At 43.5% G+C, this 25,058-nt stretch overlaps 1 protein-coding gene across 1 annotated transcript in view; it reads left to right on the top strand.

Annotated features, from left to right (window-relative positions):
* The window catches only part of CADPS (calcium dependent secretion activator), a gene marked incomplete at its 5' end in the record, with an annotated part of 176,719 nt that overhangs the window by 113,644 nt on the left and 38,017 nt on the right, over positions 1–25,058 (top strand). Inside the window, 8 exon segments of the mRNA XM_021409345.1 lie at positions 2,915–3,016; positions 3,843–3,906; positions 4,379–4,502; positions 7,790–7,807; positions 15,980–16,086; positions 17,302–17,310; positions 21,089–21,245; positions 22,125–22,266. Coding sequence (XP_021265020.1) covers positions 2,915–3,016; positions 3,843–3,906; positions 4,379–4,502; positions 7,790–7,807; positions 15,980–16,086; positions 17,302–17,310; positions 21,089–21,245; positions 22,125–22,266 — 723 coding nt within the window.

Genomic DNA, 25,058 nt, shown 5'->3' with positions numbered 1-25,058 from the left:
AAAATGGTTTGCCGAAAATTTGAAAGGTAGATTCAAGAGATGCTCATCATGTCAGATGCAATATAGTCCACAGCTGGGTGAGAAAGGGAGTCCTTGCAGTGGTGATGGCTCTCTCTTGGCAGGCCCTTCCAGACATCCACGCTGCTCCAAAAATGGCTACGGCTGACCTGTAGCTTGTCTCAAGTTTGCAGGAGCATGATCCAGGAGAGCGGCGTGCCGCTCACACCGTGCATGGGTGCTGTGTGGGGCCGCCAGTGGGGAGGGATGCTCCTCCTCCCACCTCACGCTGGCTGCTGGCCGTGGGCTGTGTGGTCTGTGGGGGCCGAGGGGCACCGTGAGTGAAGGCAGAGCTGTTTACGCCTGGTCTTCGTTCTCCAGATCCCGCCGTGCCTCCTCGCGTGGGTCTGGTGCTGTGAAAGCAGGCCGCAGATGGTGGCAGTGGTACCTCAGGTGTTCGCACCGCTCCTTACGTGCTTGCTTCTGATGAGACACAGGCCCTTCAAGTACAGTGAGGGTACGGTTCATGTGGGAGGGCTGCGGCCCACCTGTGCTGTCAGACATGTGCCAATCCTGCCTTGACCGGCGTCGGCAGTGGGATGCCCAACCGCTGCGTACAGCGCTGGTGTGGTTCTCACACATTCCCTTCAACATGTCTTTTAGAGCTAACGGTGATTTTAAAAGCAGCCCTTCCTTGGATAACTACTGTCCTCAGGGGAAGCAGACCTCACCTAGACCCACCCAGGTGCCCTGGCGATAAGTCTCGCTGTTGGAGGCTGTTGACCCAGCAGAGGGTAACATAACTTTCAGACCATTTCCAGTCCGTCAGCAAATCGCCGCCAGCATGGGCGGCTTTCACTGCCTCGTTTGTCAGCGTTGACACAATTAACCCAGTGACACCGCCGGTTGTTACGGGTACAGGAGTGCCAAAAGTCAGTCGAGAGATTCAACCCTGCCTTTCGTGTACAGCATTTATTGCCGTCTGCCCCGAGTTATTTGCTTGGGAGCAAACCAGGCACTGCGAGGTGCACAGCGGAACAAAAGGCAGGGATATCTCTATCAGAGTATTAGCTACTTGATGGGGTTTTGGAAGAAAAATATATTGAGCATCTTCGGACGTTAATTTTTGCTCCAATGTCTAAATTTTTTTTAATTATGTTTTTTTCCTGTGGCTTGCTCATTTCTTCAAAATAACTATTCCTAATTAGGTACTAATGAGACCAGATCCATACTTCCAAAAATGTTTATGAAATGTGTTCCCCAGATGAGACATTTTATCCAAGTTTTAGCCTAAATCTTTTTCCCTTTTTTTTTTTTTCCTTAACGCACAACTGAATTTGGCAAACATTCAAATAACAATTTCTGATGAAATGCTGTTTAAATTTAAATACATCCTCCGATGTTCAAGTTTTTTTCTCTTTCCGTGTTTTAAGTTTTATTTAATGTAATGCTTTAAGAATATGCAGTCAGCGTCATGTAAGTCTTGCTAGTTACTGTCCTGAAATGTTTTAGTCGTATTCGCTTGCACTGGAACATCAGAGTTTGTACTTGTGATATTGGGAACTTTCTAAATATAGGGTCAAGTAGAAGTGATGGTACAGATTTTATTGCTTTTCATTTTTATAGTTTTTTGTGGGGTTTTTTTTGTTGTTTTTTTTTTGTTTTTTTTTAAGTTTAGGGCCTTTGATTCTTTAACAGGAAAATAAAGCCAACCAATTAACCCCTGACAGGAGGTTCATTAGAAGCTTTGTAATCCCTTGCCAAGTCTTTTGTATAGCCGAACCAGTCTAGTACTGAGGATTTATGCAGCTTAAGCCGAACACTGGAGGAGGCCTTTAAGTAAGAACATTTGTTCAATTTTAAGACGCCTTACATTACCTAAAGAGCGCCTGTGCCAGTGGAGTTGCCCAGGAGTACACAAATCCACAGACTTTGCTCGTCAGGGATGGGAAGTGGTGCTGCTGATTGTCTGGTGTGCCGAGCCCTTTGGTGATGGATTAGGCTTTTCTCCCCGTGCTGCTCCGCCGCGCAATTTGCCGTCTGGGTGCAGGGAAGAGGAGGGCATGGCTGCTTATAGCTGGGTCTGTGGCAGGAGGATGGGGCTCAGGAGCATGGGGACACCCGTCCCAGCCCGGGAGAGCTGTAGCAGCGCTCATTGCACACTGTGCTCGGTGACGGATGGATGAGGAGCGCCCGAGGCAGACCCAGTGCCTGGGGTCTTACAATGCAATCCTGTGCACGCAGCAAATGCCAGGGTATAGCGAATTCTCCCTGAAATTCTGTGATAAAATGTGTTTGTTTTTATCACTCAAAAGTAAATGAATGAAAAGTCGTTGCGTTCTCAGGTAAAAAATTCTTACCGCTTTCTAGGTACATTTCGGCAGAATATATTGAAGATGATTGACTTCAAGAAATTATTGTAATAAGGTGATTCAGTGACGCAGAATTTTACATTCTGTTCATAAATAAACTTGTTTTCGATATTCTTTATGCCGTGAGTTATGTTAAATTAACAGCTGAATTTTTCTGCAGAAAGAAGTCCACATTTTGCCAGCAATGAGCCCAATCCTGCTGTGAAAGCTGGCATTGCGCTCCTTGTTGTATACCTATATGTAAGAAGGGATTCTGGTTTTTCATGTCTTTTGCAGGCTTTTCTATCACATTAAAAAAAATATGGGAGGGTGGAGGGGGATGTCCACGTACAGATTTTCATTCTGAGAGGGAGTATTTTTTGCTTTCTTGCTCTCTGATACCTTCACGGTCGTGCTGCTGTGACTGCTGTGTCTCAGCTTGCCCTGTCCTGGGTCTAATGGCTGGTGACATCTGTGTCCCAACCTGCAGCATGTGCTTTGCTGCGCAGATGATTTCCCAGGGTCGTGAGGTGGAGCCTGAGTCATTCATGGCATTTCTCCTTCAGGCCGGATGGGATAGGAACGGTAACCGTAGACGAGAAAGAGCGATTTGAAGAGATCAAGGAGCGGCTGCGTGTGCTTCTGGAGAATCAGATCACGCACTTTAGGTAAAGGCAGAGACTCCAGGCTGAATGAGAGAGGACTGATTTCCTCCAAACTCCCTCCTTTAATCAGCAAAGCCAAAAGGCAGGTTTTGAATGCATGCAGGAATCTTGCATAAGTGGCACAGACCCGAGCAGGGCAGTGACGCTTGCACTGTAGTGTGTTTGTAGCTGAAGAGTGATTTGAAAGAAGTAACGTTTAAACGGGTATTTCAAACCATCTTGTTCCCATAGGCACAGTAATACTGTGATTTTTTTTCTACAGTTTAACCCCCCAAATACCCTATTCTCTTATTTCTGTTCTCAGTTATTACCCATTTGTATTTACTAGCATACAGAAGGGCAGGGCTTTCTTCAGGGATGTCGATATTACAGAAACGACGGATCCTACCCCCCTTAAAAGGGATGAGCTGCCCCTGTAGCACACCAGCGTCATTCTGCGTGGGTTGTGCATGCGGGTGGGTGACACAGGCTAGTACACAGGGTCTGTGCCAGAGCCCCTTGAACCTGGGTCTCCAGCTGGAGGTTACTGGAGCTTTGTTTTATTTTTACAAGGAGATGATAGTTAACTCTTTCCTAGGAGACCTAAAAACTCCCCAGCTGACACCCAGATTTAATCAACTAAAACTAGCTGACCTTCCCAGCTGCCCCTAATTCTGTCTTGCTTTCCTCCATCTACACCATGAGACCTTTCTGAAAATTACCCAGTGGAAAGAACACTAATATCAGGACTAGACAATTGCTTGGCCATGATGTAGGAAAGCATCTTCATAGCACTGGAAATGCTTATTGACACAGTTGGTCTGATGTTAACATGCTGTGATTTTTCTAGGTACTGCTTTCCATTTGGCCGTCCAGAAGGTGCGCTAAAAGCTACTCTATCGCTGCTGGAAAGGGTAAGCATAAGAATGACAAAGAGTAGTTAAAATCACCTGCATTCATATATCTTTCCATCCAGAAGAGCTCTGTGAGTCTCACTGATGAGCGTCCATGCTACAGACCCTTACAAGTGATGCCTTGTTGTTAACCCGTGCAGCCAAGCCCAGACATGAGTTTAAGTCATCAGAAGGGCAAACTTTGTTTGGCCCTGGGGAATTTGGGATAAATCTTACTGTCTTACCCTAAGGAATGGGAAGCGCAGATTTTGGAGCGTGCCATAGGATACAGATAGAGACGGGGAATGCTAGGGAAAGGAAAGGTCCCACATCTCACTCTGACCAAGGTGACCCTGTCATGGGTTCTGCCTATTGTGTGCTTACCCCGAGAGCCACACAGCACTGGGGCAGAAATGGATGTGTTTGTTGGGCTTGGAGAAAAAACAGTTCTGTGTGCCTGATGCCACAACAAATCAGATTTTCTTGTGTCAAGGTTCTGATGAAAGACATAGTTACTCCAGTCCCTCAAGAGGAGGTAAAAACAGTCATCCGTAAATGCTTGGAGCAAGCAGCTCTAGTCAATTATACTCGACTATCAGAGTATGCCAAAATTGAAGGTAAGGCTCTTTCTTTGTGAAATTACTGTTTTGTTATATTTCTAGGTGGCAACTGTGGCTGGGAGCTATTTGAAAGAAACTCATTTGCTATTTATTCACTTGTCAATAAAACTGATGTGATTATGAATCATTTTTGTGATGTTCGCTTTTGAAGCAGTTAAGAGTGGAAGCTATGTAAAACATCTCTGTTTTTTTTCTGGAAAAGAGAGGAGAAACAGTTAAAAGGAACTGTAGCTTTTTTTTTCTAATCGTTAGTGCATTTGGCCAGTGGTGTAGTATTCAGACTCACGTCGTGGTTTTAAAAAACAAATTGAGAAATACTTGGGTTGTCATCTTTGCAGCTGAAGGTATAGTGCAGCTAATTGTTTGTGACAGTGGAGTTCAGGAAGCAAATGAAAAATAAGAAGCTGAAAAGCTGTTTAATCTGTGCTTAATCATTTGTAGCCGATTTAAAATGTCTTTTTCTGGGAGTGTTTCATTGTCTTTGCACTGTGCATAGCAGTCATTGATCAGTTGGTCCCGTACTTGCATCAGATTTCTTTCTTGTCACTCTAAATCCAGCATAGCTGATATTATTGACCTTTTAAGTTATGGGAGAATAATAACCAGTGACCAGAGACACATGTAGCCATCAAAAAGACATTTTAAAGCTTGCTGGAGGATACGTGTCAGCTGAAGCTCTCTGATCCAGTAGTTCTTTATATGTTGATCAGTTTATGTTGCTACCTTTGTGGGCTGCTGTTCCCAACTTGAAACTCCTACCCAACTGTATCCGAGTTTGCAATTGCTTAAACCCGTATGTTCCAGATGAATGGTATGTTCTGCTCTAGACTTTGGGTTTCTGTCATGTGTGATGTGAAGCTTTCCTACAGATTATCACTGTATGCCTCTAGGACAATATTGAGAGGAGAAAAAAACCGGCTCCCTCTGATCTTTTCTTAGTTCTTGTTTACGTGAAAAATTGGGTTGTTGTATGACAAATTGTCCAGGTTCTGTACATGACATGTCCTCTCTTTTTCCATTTTTTTTTTCCGTCTAACGATGCAAATTGTGTACCAGTGGTAATGAATTCATTGTTATGCATCCAGTGAGAAACACTTAAGAATTGGGCACTAAAAGGATGTTTATCAACTCTTGACTTGGTAATGAGTGACAAAAATAGAGAAGGAATGAAGGTTCCATAAGCACTGCATTATCAGGCAATTTATCAAAGTACTCAACTTCACAGGATATTTTAATTGGTGTATTCTGTAAAATGCAATGTTTAAATACGCTTGACAAGGCTGGAGAAGGACTGAGAATCAAAAGCAGCTTTTCTGTTGATGGATGCTTCTACCCAGTGCTGGCTCCCTTAAGTTCTCTGTGTAAATATCACTAACTCGTTGGTAAGATTTGCTCTCTTCTTTCAGATAAATCTATGCAAAAACAAACTTTATGATCTGTAAGTAAAAATGCATTCATTTCCAAAGTAGAACAGTTAGTGTGTACTTTTCCTTTTGTGCCTCAATTCTTCTTGGTTGTGTTAATTACCTGCCCTCTTTTTTGCACTGTGACTTTTAGGTCTGGGAATACTTTGAAGCAACACATTTTTTTTCCAGCTACCTTTTCAGAGAAATAGTTCATTCCACACTACCTGCTCTCTTCTGCTTTTCTCCTCCTTTATCCGTGATTGGCCACAGCCACTTTTTTATCTTGTTTCTATAAAAGTGGTTGTAACACCAATTTCAAAGCATGCTGGGCTTGTTAGTTCAAACAACCCAACATCCGCCAGCTGCATGCGTCAGGTTTTCTCTCATGAGCATAGTCCACTATGTATTCAAATCGTTGCTTAGAAGAGCAAAGAACAAATATGCCTCGGTGAGGTGCGTCTCTGAATGCCATGCGTGGTTTTGAAATCTTGCTTTCAGATGCTGACATTTGAGTAGCCACGTGTTTAAAAGAGTTTTGTCAGAGATGCAAAACAGAATCAGTGGCAGCAGTGCTCAAGGCTATGTTTATGAAGAAATACCTGTGAAAGCCTTAGATACTGAAGGCTGAAATCCTTAGTATCTCGGAGCCTTAAACCAGTGAAAATCTATTTCCCTCTATTCATGACGTTTTGATCATATTCTTGCAAACAATTCTGAACAAACCTCTAGAGTCATGGTCACAACCTCTCTTGTGACTCATGGGCATGCTGAATGGTTAATCCAGTAGATCTCCAATTTTAACCCTTTTTTTTCCTTTTTTTTTCCTTCCTTTTATCCTGTATGTATCCCAAAATACTCTACGGCTATTTTCCTTTTAACCTGATATGAAGTTTTCCTCTGACCTATAACCTTATAACCTCTTTACCTCTGACCTAAGCCTCTTGCATGCCCAAATCCTCTTTTATAGGGAAAAAGAGAGAAATGTATGAGCATCCTGTCTTCTGCTTGGCCTCTCAAGTGATGGATTTAACCATTCGTGAGTACCTACCACCCTCCTCTCCATGCTGTCCTCACTCTCTCTGTTCTCATTACCTCAAGAAAGTCCAGATCCAAACAAACTCACTCTCCTTGCTTCAAGTCTTTTAGCATTGGCTTGTCTGTTGCTTCTGTCTGTGAAACCCAGTGTGAGAAGTCCAGTCACTTTTTATCAGCCTAAAACAGGTTAGACGATTTAGCCATTTGTTTGTGATAAACTCAGACTGTTTGTAAGTTTTTTCAGTTACTCTTTATGTCCGTGACCTGAATGCATTTTTACTTTGCTTCCATGTAACCCCAATTTGTAAAGTGCTTGTCACTGGTACACAATCAAAGGGCAGCAGCTACACCGGGGAGAAACGAGCTAGCGGTCAGGTAAAGGACGTGGGGAAAAGCCGTACACGATCTGTAACCAAGCCTGCGTATAAGATGATGTGAGGCTGTCCTTCCTCCGTGCATCAGCTCTTACGTGTCTCCTGGCCGTTCTCTCAAGCGGAAGCGCTGTACTTGCTCTCCTCCTGGATTTTTGGGTTGCTCCTCTCCGCTGAGCTCTGGAGGGGACACAGGAGCCCGGGTGCTGCTCGGAGAGCCCCTGTACATCCGCAGAGCTCGTGCTCTCCGATTTCCTATTGGTACAGCTTTCTCTTTCACCTCTGTGAAAGGAGCTTCTTTTGGTAACACCACGCTGCTGGGCGGGGGGCGAGATGGGGCAACTTTTCTTATTTTCAAATGTCATGTATCACGCATAACTGGGGGGCTGTGCGGTCCACTTGCTCATTAATCCTGCCTATCTGTTCTTGTTTCTCTCTTTTCTCTCCTTGTTGCTTTCTCTCTTTCATATAGAGAATCAAAAGGATGCAGGTGAACAATTGTATATGCATTATAAATTGCTAGGACTGTTAAGTTATATTTATTTTGTTTTTCATAGCTCCTTAAGATATGTACTCCTTCAGGCTGAAAATGGAGATGCATCAATACTTAAGGAGTTAATTTGTGCTGTCTACATAACCTCTTTTGTCTCCATCCTTAGAATAGAGTGTAGATTAGAAATACCTTGTAGCAATAGTGTCTTCTTAACAGACAGTTTTAATGGACAACCTAGCCTTTGTAAAAGGAAATTATCATGTTTTCCTAAAGAACTGCAACTCATTTTTGGTGCAAAAAAGGTTGGTGAACTGGCCATTAATCGAACACACCCAACAGGCACATTTCTGACGAAGCAAACGTTCATTTTTGGTTTTCATAACTTCTGTTTTATGCCCGATTGGGAGAATTGGTTTGGTTTTTGGTTTTGTTTTTTGGTTTTGTTTTTTTTTTCCAATTTTATTGTTAATGTGTAACAAATGATCCGGTCAGACAGAAGTCATGTTTGTCTCTTGTTTATAACCTGTGGTGACATGTGGTGAGGCAAAGGTTCAGCACAAACCAAAGTGCCTGAAGTGCCTGTCTCTTCAGAAGGGATTTTGGAGGTCTGTAGCTCCCTGTTCTTGTTTCTGTTGTACGCCACAGTCCTGGTTTGAAAGTCCTTGAAACCTGAACTGTTCATCCCTTTTTGTGAGTAGATTGTTATGTGATGTTGCGGGGGGGGGAAGGATTGGGTTGATTTCAGCCATTTGCAAAGGGAAATTGCTTTTAAAAGGCGGCATATGGGGCTGGGCTTGTTCTGCCACAGCTTCCCCAGGCCCCTGCAACTCAAATTTGGCTCCGGATCTAGAGCATGGCACTAAAACCAATTTTGATATGCAACAAATATTTGGGAAATGAAGATTAATTCTTCTCTACAGCAACGAAAGCTGCAGCTACACAAGTTGTAAATACAGCCCATCAAGAGCACAGCTATTTCCAATGGCTGCAGCGGGCTGTTGTGTGTTAAGCACAGTTCTTACACCAGGCATCATCCTTGCTGGCTAAGGTTTGTCACATGTGGCAAGTTTAGGAATTGAGAAGGACATGTCTAGGCCCAGTTCATTTAAAAATACAGCTGCTTCCCGAAGCTCAGAGTGAATGAAGGGATGCAGTAGGTTGTGACTGCCCTGCTTTGTGCCCACAACTCTTCCAGTGTCTTAAATGAAAATGGGCAATGTCAGCAGGACTCAACTTGAAATCAGTTCTTTGGATTAAGTGGAGTCAAAAGTGACTGGGTTTTGGCCTGACTTTTTTTGCCAAAAGCAAGAATTAAAATAAGGTAATGAAAACAACTTAAACACACAGATGTCACCCTTTGTTCTCCTTTCTCCTGAAAAAGTTGTAGTCTCTTGCCTTACCTAAAAAAATGGATTTAAAATAGAACACTAAATAGAACATTACTCTGAAATAATTAAAGGTTAGTGGGTTGCTTTAATTACTAATCAGACAAAACTAACACATTAGTAAGTGCAACCTTATAATCAGTGCTTGGTCTGCATATTCATGTCAGTTGGGAATCCATTTTTCTTTTGGAAAAAAATGGCTTCTCCATCTCTTAAGCACAGGAACTGAGGAATATGCTGCACTGCATTGGAGTGCATTGGCACAGAGGGATCCCATTCCCATGAATGCCACTTCACCCTGCTGGAGCTGAGTGCAGGCAGCCTTAGAGCTGGTGCCAGCCACTGCGACAGTTGCCAGCTTGACCATTCGTTGTGTTTAGTATAAGACCTTTGGTTTTTTAGGTTTTGACTACTTCTCTTGTAGCAATATGGTTTTGGCCTCTGTAAAAGAGTGTCCTGTGGTACCCCTGGGGATGAAAAGTGAAGGAGTTGTGGGGCTGGGATAACTGTTGCCTTGGTGCATGGGGCTAGAACCACCAGCTGGGCAGATCTGCAGGCAGAAAGGGACTTGGGAGTGGATAGACCCCATGACATCCATTGCTTTGTCGTTGGGGGAAGTCAGCTTCTCTTGGGTCAACTGGGGGCCAAAGTTGCAATTTTTTGTTTGTCCCCCAACATCCCCAGTCCAAGGATGCACTTGTCTGGCTGTGTTAGCAGCGACTGGCATCGGCTGGAGAGCTTCTTGTGCATGCTCGCCCAGCATGCACAGGAAGGTCCTGGGCTGAGGAATTGCATGCAGAAGGGGCCGGTGTTTGACTTCATGACACAGCAGGTTGCTGCCAAGCAGTGGTATTTGTCACAGCGCTCTCACTGGCCCTTGTCACAGTCCCCGTGCTCTCTTTACGTCACTCATGTTTCCTATTTCTGGATCTCAGCCTGGGAAGCTCCTTGCACATATCTGCATTATTTAGCGAGTGTGCTGGTACAGTAGGGGCTTAGCTGCCTGTTTGTTAACCTAACCTGGGATGAGAGGAGGTGCTGTGGGTTTTATCAGCCCATCCGCCACTCAGCAGTCACCCCAGCAGCTGTGATAAAGCACAAAGCTCAGTAAGAAAATCAAAGGAAGTTCCCCAAATAAATACGGATGCAAAATGTATGAAAATACCAGTCTTTGAGAGGCAGGAATGGAGACTGAAGTTGTTAACAGATCGTACATTTTACTATTAATGTAGCTCAGACATAACTGCAACCTCTATTTGTCTGCTCGCTGAACTGCTGCTTTATTTGTTTCGTTGAAGTGGCATTCAGTTGGGTTTAACAGAGAGTTGTTAGGCAAATTGCTCGCTTTCCTCTTGCCCTTTATAAGACACTGTTTGGAGCGGTATCAGAGTTGTTACTAGAGCTCCAGGGATCGCAGTGATCTGCTCTGTGGCATTCTTTCTACAAGGCTCTTACCAACCGCAGAGCAACTCGCTGCCTGAGGCGTGAGATAGAATTCGGATGTGCAAGAACTCCTCGCTAGGCTGAATAATCACCAGGAAGTCAGGAGGTCGGTTCTCATGTCAGCATGCTGAATTTTGAGAGCTGAGTCTCCTTCTAAGTTGAAAAACCTTTTCAGTGAATTTTTCTTAATTTTAAGATTGTGCATCTTCATTTGAGAGAAAAAGTTATCATCACTGAAGTCCTTTTCAGGCACGCAGAAATCATTTCATGAGGATAATAAGGGCTGTTTTGCCTTCTCCTTGGGCTGTGTCCATCATTCTTTATCGTTATTTTGAGAACAGCAACTCTATCATTGCCATGATTGGCTCACAAATGAACGCACACAATACTTACACACCAAGGCCTTTGGCAGGGCTTATATTTTTAATTATTACAAGGAAATCGCAGAGTTGGTGGCTGTGCTTTTGAGAAATATTGGAAAGTCAACAATAGTCTTTGCTTATTGAGGTGTTATTCTCAGCGTTGTGGTTGTGTTAGCCCTTCCATCTTGCACAGACCACGATGCTGAGTGAGAAATACATAGTTGGAAGATGTTCTGGTCTGCACACAATGAATTTTATGCAACACACATTCCCAAAGTAGCACTGATTTTATAATACACCTGTACACTCATTGCAGGCTGAATCACAACATGCAACCGCAAAACTCTTACTTGCCAAGTAATTCAGGTTTCTGCAAGTGTTTTATTTACAGAGGTGTAAAATGCAGTCTCATGTATGAGTTTGTCCAGGAGAGTGCTTTAGAGGAGCCCTTTACCAGGCTGTTAGGGAGGAATAAGCTTCTCCTGCCTTTACTCTCAGTGACCTGTGCATTCAAATCTCACCAGCAGCTCTTGCTGCTTCCTCCTCATCCTTCTCTGCTCCTGACTTTTCCCTGGGGCAGAAAACACTCGCACAAGTCAGGCCAACTTGACACTGCGGGGGCTGGATGTCAGTGAGGGCTGAAATGTGTTCACCACTGGGGCCCATGTTAGCACCTCTCTCTTCTAGCACGAGCATTTTGGTGGCTGGTGGCACAGAGGTGGGCTCACGTTTAGGGGTGATTTCAGGTTGAGATGCACAGAGGTGTGATGGGGTGGGGAGTTCCTGGAGGCCAGCGGTAAAATCTCCTTCCTAAGCATTTTGTGGTTTGCTCATCAGCCATCAGTGAGAAATCAAATTGATTTCTTGCTTGTGTTTTAAATTAGGCTGAAAGTCATTAGGCCAATGCCCAAAGAACAGCTATTTTTGTCACTTGAGGCTGAGAGGTATTATTTCTGGGGACAAAGCCACCCTGGGTAAACACTGAACATAGATCAGGGTGACTCCAGCAATAAGCAAATGGATTTGCTTTTCTTGTTATCAGAAAACAACAACAAGAAAAAATACCAGAAGCTGGAATCTAAGAGCCTGAATTAAATCATTACATAGCTAAAAAGACTAAAAGTGTGTGTGCTTGTGTGTGCACGTGTGCATTGTGTGTGTGTTCATGTATGTGTGTACCTCTGTGTATGGAGAGAAGGAACAAACCTAACTCGTACTCTTTACTAATGGTTTACTCACATATTCTCTATTATGCTCTGATAAGAGTTGTAATTCTGTGAGATTTAAAAGCAATCAGAAATCTACTTTGCACAAGCCAACCCATTTTTTTTTCCCCACTGGAAAATGCAATCAAAATGGCAAGGACTTTTGGCAATAGAATGTCCAGATAAATATGCCAGATCCTTTGCAAATGGAATTATTAAAAATAGTCACTGTGCTGCTAAAAACTGTTAATAAATCTAATAGAAACTATTGTGTTAATATATTCACAGTACAAAATTTATTCTCTGAGTGCATGTAAAAGGAAAGGCTATTTTCTTTGAATTTTTCCTATGCTGATATTGTAAACTATATGACAGATGGGTCAAGTCCTGATTGCAGTATTCTAACATTTGGAATAGCAAGTAACATATTTGATAGAGCTGGCAAGTTTTTATATATGATTCAACCCAGAATATAAAAGCCACTAGAATTCCAAGTTGAAAATAATTAAATGAGCTGGAAACGATCAGGAACCACACATTTTTAAGTGACAGATTTTTTTACATGTTTAAATTGCACAAGAATATTTTATAGCTCCCTTTAACCAACAGTGACGTTTAATTCTAAAATGTGTAATTGATATTTACAAAGCAATTAATTCCTGCGGCTCGTTATTCTATTGCTAAATGTACCTAAGCACGGGGGCACTGACTTAAAGCGGTCGTTTTCAGTCACCTTCTGTGAACTGCAGAGTTTTAGCTGCGTTTCCCAAATTGAGGCTTCCCACGTGGCCACATGGAGTGCAGTTCCACACTTGAGTTGGATGCTTAGCTTTCTGATTGCACAGTGCCGTAGGACGTTAGAATCTGCTGACTCCTAGAATTTTTGTTGTCAAACGGTGTCATTCCTGTGTAAAACCTCAAGCGCCAAGAAGCAAAAACCCAGCAGCTTTTCCCATGTGTATTTGATCATTTCTGCTTATGTTCCTTTCGAAGTTTCCATCCTTTTGTCACTGTTCTGACATCATTGTCTCTTTACTTTTGGCGTCCCTCCGTCACGCACCAGCAGCCCGTCCATCCAAGCCTAAGCCACCGGCTGGGCCACCGGCATCTCCTCAAACGCAGACTAACATGATAAATCATATGCTCAAAGGCATGGCCAAACAGACGCCAAGTACTGTAATAGTCTTCCTTCCATTTATTCAGTGGTTTTCTAGCCTGGCAGTTGCTTGTCTAGCCTTAGCAAGCTAGTTCTCATGTGCTGCTTTATAAAACACCTAGCGCGATGTGGTAGGTTTTTAGAGATTTAGAGGTAGCGTTTATTTCAAAATGTCCACATTTTTTTGTCTAGCAATGTCTGACATATGCAACATTTTCAAATATCAACGTCAGCACAAAATAACATTGTTGTTGCATAACATTTTGCATGAAAACTATAAATATGTATGAGCTTTACATGATGTTGGATGAAATGTTTGATAAGTATATCGTATATGTTTCATGTAACTGTCAGTGCTCCAGCTATCTTAGCAGAATATTCTGATGTATAGTAACTTAACCAGGGAAATATTTAAAATAAGAAGAAAAAAAATTAAGATTGACATCTGCTGGCTGCCAAAGTTGTATAAGCATCAATATTTTCTTTAAAGACAGCATCTCTGAGCAGTTGTTCTTATTAACACTTTTGTCTTTTAGTTGTATTTGAGAGCAGATCAGTGTTGCAAATGAGAATGGGCCTGATGCTGCTCTGATCAATGGAAGAGCTTCCCCCTGGCTTCAGAGGTGCAGAAGCAACTAGAGGGACACATCTTTGGATTCTCTTTGCTTAAAAGGAAGAGTTTTCTTCTTGTAACCAGTGAGGTGTTGGATTGCGTAGGAAAAGGGATGATGAGTTAACCAGCAGTTCTCCAATTTCAGTGTTTGCCCAATGGAGTATTTTAAGGAGAACCTGGGTGGGTTTCTTTTGTTATTGTTTCCAGAGATACAAGAGATGAAAGGGAAGCGAGAGAAGAAACTCCATGGCCCCTATCCATGGTATCCATCCACAAAAGTGTGGCTTTTATTTGCCGTAGTGTGTCTCTCAGCTGAGCCAAGCACCTGCAATGCCAGATTTCAGCTGGCCTGGCTGCTCGACTCCACTGACAGCAGCACCACCTCTCACAGCCCCTTCTGAGAAATATTCCTCTCCTTTTGATGGGAGATTTGTTGCCCATAAGAATAAATCCAGTGAAAACTAGGAGCAGGTGAGATGTTAAGGCAGAGATTTGAGTCCTCAAAGCTCACCAGGCCTTCAGCAGGCCGGGATTTGTGCCCTGGGACTCATTAGAGCAAAAAGGGACATCTGTGCACAACCATGAGTTGCTGCTCTGTCAGTAAAGAAAACCTAAATGCTCAGGTATGAGCAAACAGCTGATGCGTGCAGGAGTCTGGAGCAAGAGCCCAGCTGCCTTGCACTTTGGCATAACCCAAGCTGCTGGCTTAGTGTTGGACATCCCAAGGTGCATGCCTTGCTGGTGGAGGGGCTTAATTCCTGCACCTCTAGCATTTGGCTTTGTCGCATTCATTCAGCCTATTGTATGCTGCTAATGGCAGCACTCTGATTTGTCTGTCCTTATGGGTTTTTTTGGTACTTCACCTGTTTATGAGGTCTCCAGCTTTAATTTCACAGAGAGACCAAAATATAGGTGGAGAGGTATGAGCTGGCTGATGTAGCTTCCAAAGCATGATCCTGTTCCTTGCCCTAGCTACTACTGCAGAGCTGGGTTTGCAACCCCTCATTAGCAGGAGGGACCCACTGCAGTATAGGCAAGTCCCCAGGGAGCAGCACTCCTGCTCTGCTTCTCCTTGGAGCTTCCAGTGCTGGTGAACCACCATGTCAGGCCACAGAAGCCCCGATGGTTGCACTCAGCCAGCTCTGCAGAAGCCGTTTTTCAATGAAAAGGTCACTGTTTTATTTTTTCCTCTGTTATTCCTGTTGAAATACTCTAAACGTTCCAGGTTGTTAGCACCTCAGATTTGTAATATGTTAATACTAATGTAAGTTACCTGGAAGAATGTGATTTGATTATTTTTTTAAATCTTTTTAGAAAATACTGCAAAAGAACTCAATAGAGTTAAAGTGCAAGCTCCAGGATTTAAACCCCTTGGTTTGTTTGCAGGGTTTTTGCTGTAAAGTTGCATCTCTTTTCCCATATAAATCTTACGTATGAACGCGCAGTGGGCTTTACCACTTTCCACTCCCTCCAGCATGCGTAACTCCTTGACCTTTGTGGAGTTAAATCCTGGAGCAAGCCAGACCTGCAGCTTTTGCTTTCAGTAGCAGGTGACATTTAAAATGCTCGAGTTTGACAGTTTATTGAAAGTACAGAGAGATTTGTTTCGATTGATCGTAAAAGTATGTTAAATCATACAGACACGTTCTGCAGTGCATCATCTACGTTGTAGGATACATATTGTTCATATATTAGTGGCCAGATGCTGTCTTTAGGGAATGTAATGTTCTTATTTGAGCTAATAAAGTGCCACCACCTCACCATAAAGCAAAACAACTCTGACAGTATTGTGAAATTTGGAGCTGGAGCACTGTATTTTCGTAGTATAATAACGAATGTGGCTTTCTGGTTTGCACAGTACTAATTATACAAGCATTTAACATATGCATGAAAAGATCTTTAAAGCTGTAGAATATTATGGGATTTATTTTAACCTCTAAAATTACTTACTTTACATCGAGCTTTTCACTCAGCCTGCCTTTTAACTCGACTTCTTGTACTACAGAAAATGTAGGCCGGTTAGTCACACCAGCTAAAAAGTTAGAAGACACAATACGTCTGGCAGAATTGGTAATTGAAGTCCTCCAACAAAACGAAGAGCACCACGCAGAGGTGAGCAGCGGTGCCCTGTGTCCTGCAGGTCTTGAGCAGGGTCCGGTCGGTTGCTGGTGGCTTTACGTGCTTATGGGATGTCTCCTGAACAGGTGCCGGGTTATCTTTTTTAGAAGGCAGTAATGGGGGTGAAGTGTGATGAAGACACATGGGACAGGTCAGGGTGACTGCTTTTTCAGAGGGCAGGGAGGGCCAAAGGGGGAATTAATTAAATCCTGCTGTCCTCTATGTCAGTCCGCAGCACCAGCAAGAGCCATGTAAGTCCACCACCAGCTCCGTACTAGAGCAAGCCCGTCCACTTTTGAGAAAGATCTTATTTCCAGACAATGTTGTGTGCTTGTACCTCCAGACAGCACTAGTGGGGGTCACTGTCAGCTGCAAACTGCTCCTGCTGATGAGAGCTGTGGCAAGTAAAAGCACCACAAATGAAAACAAAGGTTGTTTGTCCCTTCCTGAGCATTCAGGCTGTTTCCAGGTGTTTCCCCTAGCTCCCACGGTACATGATAACCTGCTGGGTTAGTTCACCTGGTTCTCTGTTGGCCTCTCCTGCCTTGGTGTATTGGGAATACTTCAGTTCCTAGCCACGGAGGTCAGAACAAATTAATCTCTGGTACTAATTACTTGAGTGATGTAACGCCTAAAAAAAACTCCTCTTAACTCTTCAAAGCGCTTTAACAGAAAGATTCATGTTTTAAAAACACTAAAACCATGTCAGGGTCAAATAGATGTTAGAAAACCCTGAGGCTCAACCCTGGCAGCACTGAGCCCCGAGGCAGCTAGCAGTGCTGCCAGGACAGTGCCACCCCACAGGGACTGCCCCAGGCAGCGACGTTGCCCACCCATGTAAGTATCTGCAGGATCGAGCCCTGCGTGCGCTGTAAATCTGGTGCTCTTGGCTAAGTGTTGGAAAGTTGATCATTTTAAAAATCAGAGTGAACAGTTATTGTATGTGACTGTAGGTATTGTAACGCTCATTCACTCTTTTTCTCTTTTCCTTCCCATTTTTATATATACTCGCTATATTTTGCGTTAAGAGCGTTTGATAAATAATTTCACAATCACCTAAAAATTATTCCAGTGTATATTAAGTTTGCAATATAACTTAACTTATTGATAATACACAACAATCCACAACACCCAACTAATGCCTGCTTGCATATTTAAATTTCCTCCCTGTTTTTCTACTGTTCATTCAATCTTGGATGATCCTGGCAGGGGAAAGAGGTATGTGACTAAACCGAATGACACGAGTCACTCCTGTCATATTTCGTGCATGCCCTCTCAGTGCCATGTTTCCTACTGGGATTTTACCTGGTTTGCCCTCGCTTCCGTAACTTTGACCGAGGAATGTAACAGCAACTCCCAGTCGGCTGCTTGTGGAGCTAGTAGCCTAACACAGAGGGTCAGTGTGGCGTAGCAGTGCAGTCCATGCATGTAGCAATGGGTATATTTTACGAGCGCTGCAGTTACATCCCAACACAACCCTACCCGCCTGGAATCTCTCCTCAGCCTGTTGTTACCTCTGTTGTTTTGCATTCACCTGATCTATAGTACACTGTGGTGGAGGTGGACTGAGTTCTACACAAGTGACTAGAATGGTAGTGTTCTTCCTCTGGTTTTGTCTGTATGTGCCTTGTACTGGATATACAGTATTTATATGTAGAGAGAGAATATACGTGGTGAAGAGTGAAATAAACCTCACTTTTGCAAAAGCAGGGGGTTGCCCGAGAGCACTGCACTTACACACGAGCTTTAGGAGCTTGCCCGAGGATGACGAGTGCTTTATTCCACTCATCACCAGCTGAGGCTGTGTATGCAACCAGCCTGGAAGAGCTGACTTTAAAGCACCAGTTGTTTGGAAAATAGTCAACTTTTGCAGCAGGGAGCTCAAGGGCCCGTGGTGTTCAGCCAGCTATGCTGCTTTGATCCTCACAAGGAGGAAGATTCAAAACTGTTCTTCAGTGTCTTCTGTGTCACAAGGCTTTGATTAGAGACAGAAGGTTAATGCCAACATGGATAGGAGGCGTCCTGGCCCCTTGTTCTGAATGGTGACCTGGAAGACATTTATCTCTGTCCAGAAGCCCAGCACTCTGTTGGTATGCTATTGAATTCCTGGCCCGAGGGTTTCTGTGGCATTTCAGTGGTGTTCAGGCAGTGGGCCAGCTCTCTGCACACTTGGAATTGCACCCAAAGGAACAGAGAGATGAGAGCCTGGCTGATTAATCACACCATTTTTGTTATGCATTACAGCCCCGTTATTCTGTTCCTGTGCAGTGAGAAGCGCTGAGGTATTGCATGTTTTTTCAAATTATTCCAGGTGAGAGGTTTTTTTTTTTCACTTCTTGGTCCTTTTGCCTGGAGGTGAGAAGGTTCAACCTGCAAGGTGCTACTCCTTGGTGTGCTTTGGATGTTCAGCAGCATCAAATGGCATCACTTGCTGAAGGAATGCCTTATTTTCTGAAAATTAAGATTTTTTTCAATTAAAATACACCTCTTTTTTCCAAGCATGGACAGCCAGGCAGATGTGCTAGTGAGAACCCTGAAAGCAAAACTCAGAACATGGAATATGTTCAAAAACCAGTAGACCAAAAGCATTGTGTCTTATCAGTGGGGTTGGTCCTACCCATCAGAAAGAAGCAAAACAGCACAGACAAAAATGCAAAAGAAACAGTGGTGCCTTGGTCCTAGGTGAGAGCAGGAGGTCTCTGCCATTGTGACATCTCTCTCACTAGATGTCTTCCAGCTCCATTTTCCTCTCCCTGGATGACTGATGGCACATGCCAGAGACCGTGGTCTTCATGTATTTCTGAACTCGTGTTCTCTCTCTATGTATACATATGTGTATATGTATATATGTATTTTAACTCCTTGAGGTCATACATATATACATGTGTATCCATGTGTAAAACATACAATAATAGGTGTGTTTGGCTAGAAAGAACACTCTTTTTTTTTTTTTTTGCCTTTACATTCAAGTAAAGCAGGTAAGTAGATGGTAAATAAAGGAAATGTTACCATCTTGAAGGAGCTCTTCAAAGTGTGGTGGTTTTGCTCCCGCTGCAGGAGGGCCTGTTCTCTGAGAATAGGGAGGAGGAGGTTGAGGAAGCTGACATAAGTTAGAGACATGCAGAGCTAAATTTTGACTTCTCCAGTGAAAGGGAAATGGTGACTGGATTGGGCATTATTTTTTTTTTCCTCAAAACTGATGTGCTTTTCTTCCTCATTCTTTTAAAATAGCATTTTTTTTTTCTTTTTTTGTGGAAGCAGGTTTTATTGCAGGACTCTGCAGCGATTATGTCGGACTTGTTGTAGAAGATGCTCTCTCACCTCCCCTCTATTCCACCCCCAGGACCATGGTTGCCATTGTCTTTGGGGCCAATTCAGACTCTCCATCGTTGCAGACATTGGGCTGCCCAAGCATCCCAGGGACGGAGTTCCTTCACAGCACAGTTCATCTCTTCCATGCTCCCATCATGGGGCTGGCCCAGTACTAAGATTAATATGGGGGTTATTTGGTTATTTTGGCTATTTTACATCTTGGATATGCTCTGGGTGCATAATGCCCCATGTCACACCCAACATACACATGTCTTAACACCAGTTTATATCAACTCATGGAATAATAGCGGAGTGATATCAGTCTGCTTTATATTTTGAGGGAGCAAAGGAATGGATATAGTCCCAAAGACCTCCTGACACCATCACTGCCTGCTGAGAAGTCAGTCCAAAATAGGAAGTATTATAGGGGTCCGTGGCACTGACGTGGTTTGGGGACACGAGTCTCTCTGTGGCCAAGAGAACCCACAGCTGTAGTTGTTCTCTGTGTCTCTCTAGAACAGGATTAACCAAAGGCATTCTGCTGATAGAAACGTCAGTTAATCAAAACTGAACCCTAACAAAGCTCAAGTCTATCCTGCTTATTTACATCTGCCAAAAGCTTCCTTCCAGGAGGCAAAAGTACCCCTCCCTGAATGGCAATTCCTCTGAACTGAATGCCTTATGCCCAGACTTTCCTGTTCTATCTCTAGTCTTCTCCCTGTGCTAGAGGTTTCTTTCTCTTGCAGAGTGCTGAAAAGCCATTTCTCAGATCCTTTAAGTCACTGAGTAATTTTCTGTCGCTTACAAATTACAGCACATGGTCCTATCGACAGCCCTTCTCATATTGCATGTTCCCAGCCAGAAGTGATTACTAAACACGCATGCATGCGTCTGGAACATTCACATCTGAGCCATGTATGATGTGAATGTCACATCAGAGGGCCCGTCCAGTGAGTCTGAAGGACCCATGTGCATGAGAATGAGTTACGTCACTGATCTTTTTTGGTTTTCAAGATTAGGTGTATTTTTTTTCCTGCCTCTTTGAATCTTGGCATGTTGATAATAGAGCTTTGTTTCCTGATAAGTAGCACTGATGAAGGTGGTAGTGGATTTAGATGATGCCTATAGCTGACCGTGTAAAATGAACAGTGCTGTAGTAACTTCTACAGGTGATGCTTGAAATACTTCCAAATAAGAGTGAGGGGGATTTAGGGCAGATTTTAATGTCTTAGGCAGTTTTTAAAGAGAAATAGAAGTGGTGAAGCCAAATAGAATTTAAACTGCTGAAAAACAGCAGAAAACCCACCCACAGTGAAGAAACCCCCCAATTTTTATAATTTAGAGTAAAAATTAGTTGATTTTTTTCTGATAATTAGCATAACTAAAGATGAATTAAGTAATTTATTGTAAATTGAACAGATAGAACCGTCTCTGCCGTGTTACTCCTGCCTGCCTTTGTGGTGGAGCTCTGAACAGATCTTCTACAAGAAACCTTAGTATGAAAACAGCAGTGCCTATTCCCACAATTAGCACTGCATGTGCGGGCTAGCCCTGGAAAGCACTGTTCTCTTTACAATAAAAGTAGTTTCCATGGGATGCACATTTTTTGGAGATATGTGGCCTAGCACCTATGACTGCGTTTTATTGGAACTAACATGCTGCTCTGTTATCTTTTTCTACCAAGGCCTTTGCTTGGTGGTCAGACTTAATGGTTGAGCACGCGGAGACCTTCCTGTCGCTGTTTGCGGTGGATATGGATGCTGCGTTAGAGGTGCAACCCCCAGACACGTGGGACAGCTTTCCGCTCTTTCAGCTTCTAAACGATTTCCTCCGTAGTGACTGTATGTATTGTATTTTGGTCGTTTCTTTTCAGTGGGAGGCTCAGGTTACTGCTAACGCTTCTCTGTGCTGCACAGAGAGCTGAGCTGGGTAGAGATGCACAGTGCAGACTCTTAGCATCGGCTTGGTTTCGTTCCACTTCCACTAGAGAAAAAGCAATGCTCTGATGCACACACAGACACCCCTTAAGTCAAATGCCTCAGATGAAGGTGAGAAGTTGAACTTTTATTTTGCTTCATCTTCTCAAGTCTCTTGTAATGGCTGCCTGACAAGCAGGGAATTATGTACACCGTCATTAAACGTGTGTGTTGTTTTATATGTCTGTACTGCATTTACTTAGCTTGGAGCAAGCCAGTCCCCACTTCAAAGTACGTTATTGAAGGGAGGAAAAGATTTCAATTAAACGAGAGTAAGAGGAATTCAGAAGCATAGTGCTCTGTGAAATAAGGCGCTTCTCCAAAGCATGCAGGCTCACGCCTTCAAATCCCACCACTCACAAAGCGGGGACTCATCCTCCGAGAGTGTCATGGTAGTGAGTAACTGAATAAGAAACGATCCTCCTACCTGCAAAAGCCGTAATGTTTGCCATGCTGTATTTCTTACACCCATTTGATTCACAGGAAGTAACAATGTATTTGTAACCTGTAAGTCTGACATTAATGGGAAAGAAGATTTGTTGTCTGTTTATCTGTTTTGATTAAGATGCCATTCCTGCTGTCTTTGTCGTGAGCACTGGTGCCCGATGCCAGCTCCTGTTTTGTTCTCAGAGTTTCTTTCTGTTCGCTGACAAACTCGTTGTGTGATAAAGTGCCACACTGTGGTTTGTTACAGAGCTTCTAGTAACAGTAGTTTCTTACTATACTTTTATTTATCTATTCTAGATAATTTGTGCAATGGAAAGTTCCACAAACACCTCCAAGACCTGTTTGCTCCACTTGTTGTTAGATATGTCGATCTGATGGAGTCCTCAATTGCACAGTCAATTCACAGGGGCTTTGAGCGGGAGTCATGGGAGCCAGTAAAGTAAGGAAACCTCCTTTGATACAATCGGAATTTGGGTGCAAATGGATGGAGATTCATACAGAGATAAACATTAGACTGGACATGGAGAAAGTGCTTTATGTTTTCTAGTTGAATGCTAAGAATAGAAGGCCTGATCTCTTCAAGGTTTTCAAGTTAATGAAGGAAATGATATTTGCTTTTTGAAATGCATTGCTGCCTCAGTTCAAACCATGTGCCTTTGGACGTGGAAGCATGAAAATATGAAAACTTTCTAAGCTGGCATGGCTTTTTGGATCCCATCCTAAAAGGCCTTTCCCAACACTGCTTTTGAACTCAGATAGCTCCTTTTCAGAACAAAAACCTTGCTTTGCTATGTTCAGTACAGCCCTAGAACCTGACTGAGTCACTGCTGTATTTATTTGTCCCAATACTCATTTTTTCCACCCACCCCATGGAGGGACAGCACGTCAACCCCATGGCTGGTGGCTGTGGGCTGTGTCCCCAGCAGCTCAGCTGGTCCCGGCCCCAGATTGCTCCGGGGGTGCAGGAGGGACCAACCCAGAGGGGATGTGATGAGCCATCAAGCAGAACCAGTTATTAGATGTAGAGGGCTAGGGGTTGGCCAGCAAGCAGTGAGTGGCCTGAGAGAAATCCGAATGGAACTCAGGAGCTGGTGAATATGAAAACGTGGCATTTGCTTGAGATTGCTGCTGTTATTTCACAGGTTCTGAAGCACTGCTGAACCCTGCTGTGCTTGCTCTAAAAACTCATGTCGGGTCCTGTGAGGGAAAAGAATGGACTTTTCCTTCTGTTAACAGTCTTAAAAGGGAAAGATTGACCCTATGCAAGTACCACGAGGCTGACAGTGCCTCAGACCGGGGACTCAGACTAGCTGACTTTACAGATATATTTTCCCTGCTTTTTTGTGATTCTCCAGGCAAAGTTAAGTGGCACTGCACTCTCAGAGGCTGCTGTGTAAAAGAACGTGTGGTCTTTCAGGGCTTTTCACACCAAATATGTTCGGTTTACAAGGAAAAGAGATTTTGTTCGGCAGCCAGCCTCCCATATGCAACCTGGAATATGATTACCCAGGTTTTTTCCTTTCTTTCGTGTGCATCCTCAGCATCCATAAGGATTCTGCCTGCCAAATCACAGGCCTTTTCTTGACACCTGATCATCTCCTCTGTTTTGAGTGGGGTTAAGTGGCTGGCGTTCAGGAGTCTCTCTCACTTTCCATTTGCTGTCTTTGGTCTGCAGGCTAACAAGATTAAAAATCCTAAAAAATCTTGTTTCAAATAAGCAGATGTGACCCAGAAAACATAGAAGAAATAGATCTTTCGAGTAGGAGAATGCCATTTTTACAGCCACTCCTTCAAGCAGAATTGCACTTCGAAGTTAGCATGAACTTTAGTTTCAGAGCTGCGCTTCAGCAATGAATCTGTTTGTATTTCCTGTCTGTTATGAAACAGAGACAGTTAATTCAGTGTAACTGTCCACCTTGTTTGGGCAGTCAGAAGCAATTCATTCTGCTTTTTTCTTTTATTCAGAAGATGATAGTATTTTGGCATTCAATGACTTGTGGCATAACTGTGGATGTACATGAGTACTTGGCTGTGGTACTTGCCTGTCAAAATGCTTTGTCCCTGGCTATGCCAATATCTATCATTTTCAAGTTATCTTTGACACTTTTTCAAAGGCCTTTTCTTAGTTATCTTGTAGTGGCTTTGCCCTTTGGGGAGCTTCAGCTGCAGAATGCTTTGAGCATCACGGTTCCAAGCGAAAGCCCAGGATGGATTATCTACATGTCGTACAGCCTTGAGTATTTAAATGCTTTGTTCCAGCAGGAAAGTGGGTGCTTTTCACAAGAAGCTCGTGTCCTTCTGGTGAAAGGATGAACTGTTTTTTTTTTTTCACTAGTTGGTATTTGTTCTTGTGTCTCGCACACAGAGGTGTGAGTTGCAAATGCTGCTTTGTGCAATCAGACCCAGCAAGGGGAGGAAACAGCAAGCTCACAGAGGGTGGCACATGCTGTGTGAAGGCAAAGGAGGGTGCTGTTCCTGAGACCTTATGACAGCTCTGAGGCACTGTTCTGAGCTAATTGTTGAGGCATCTTCATCATTTGCCTCCTGGGCGGACCAACTGCTCTTCTTTGGCGGATCTACAGTGAACTTGCAGAAAAACTGAGGTCAGAGATATACTTGGTTTGATTTGCCTTCCCGTATCTACTTCCTTTCTGCCTTACGTGTCCACTGAAGCACGGTTGAGTTTTCAGGCCAGTGATGCTCCAACATTTCAGAGCAGCCAATTTCATCCAAATCATGGCCTTCTCCTGCAGACTTTCCAGCAGAGCCTTTCTGGAACTAGGCACGCTGTCGGTACACGGCTCCATGGCTTTCCTCTGCTTTGAAGAAAGGCCTTCAGGTTGGCCAGAAGAGACAGATCATTATAAATGTCCACTGCACTGAGCTTCCTGCAGTCCCACTTCAGATCTCTGTGGTGAAAGGCAAGAAGGAAGTCTCATTATCTCCTCCGAGCCAGGAAATTATTCCATAGCACAGAGCCTTTTGAAAGGGTTTCTCTACACTCATGCTTGCAATCAAGGCTGAAATATGTAGCCCACCATAACCTGACCAGATGGCAGTTTGCAAGCATGTATTTCTTCTATTTTCATTGCTGAATACTCTGCACCTTATGCTACAAAGAGTTAGGTATAGAAATCACAAGCAGTCAGGGAGATACTGTGAAGTACTGAAAACACGGGGGAAAAAGCACCGATGTAATGTGCTCATGAGGGCTCTGTAAGCTGCCTCTGC

Source organism: Numida meleagris, chromosome 11, assembly GCF_002078875.1.
Source record: "Numida meleagris isolate 19003 breed g44 Domestic line chromosome 11, NumMel1.0, whole genome shotgun sequence".
In the NCBI taxonomy this organism is placed as follows: domain Eukaryota; kingdom Metazoa; phylum Chordata; class Aves; order Galliformes; family Numididae; genus Numida; species Numida meleagris.
This window is presented reverse-complemented; position numbering and strand designations above follow the sequence as displayed.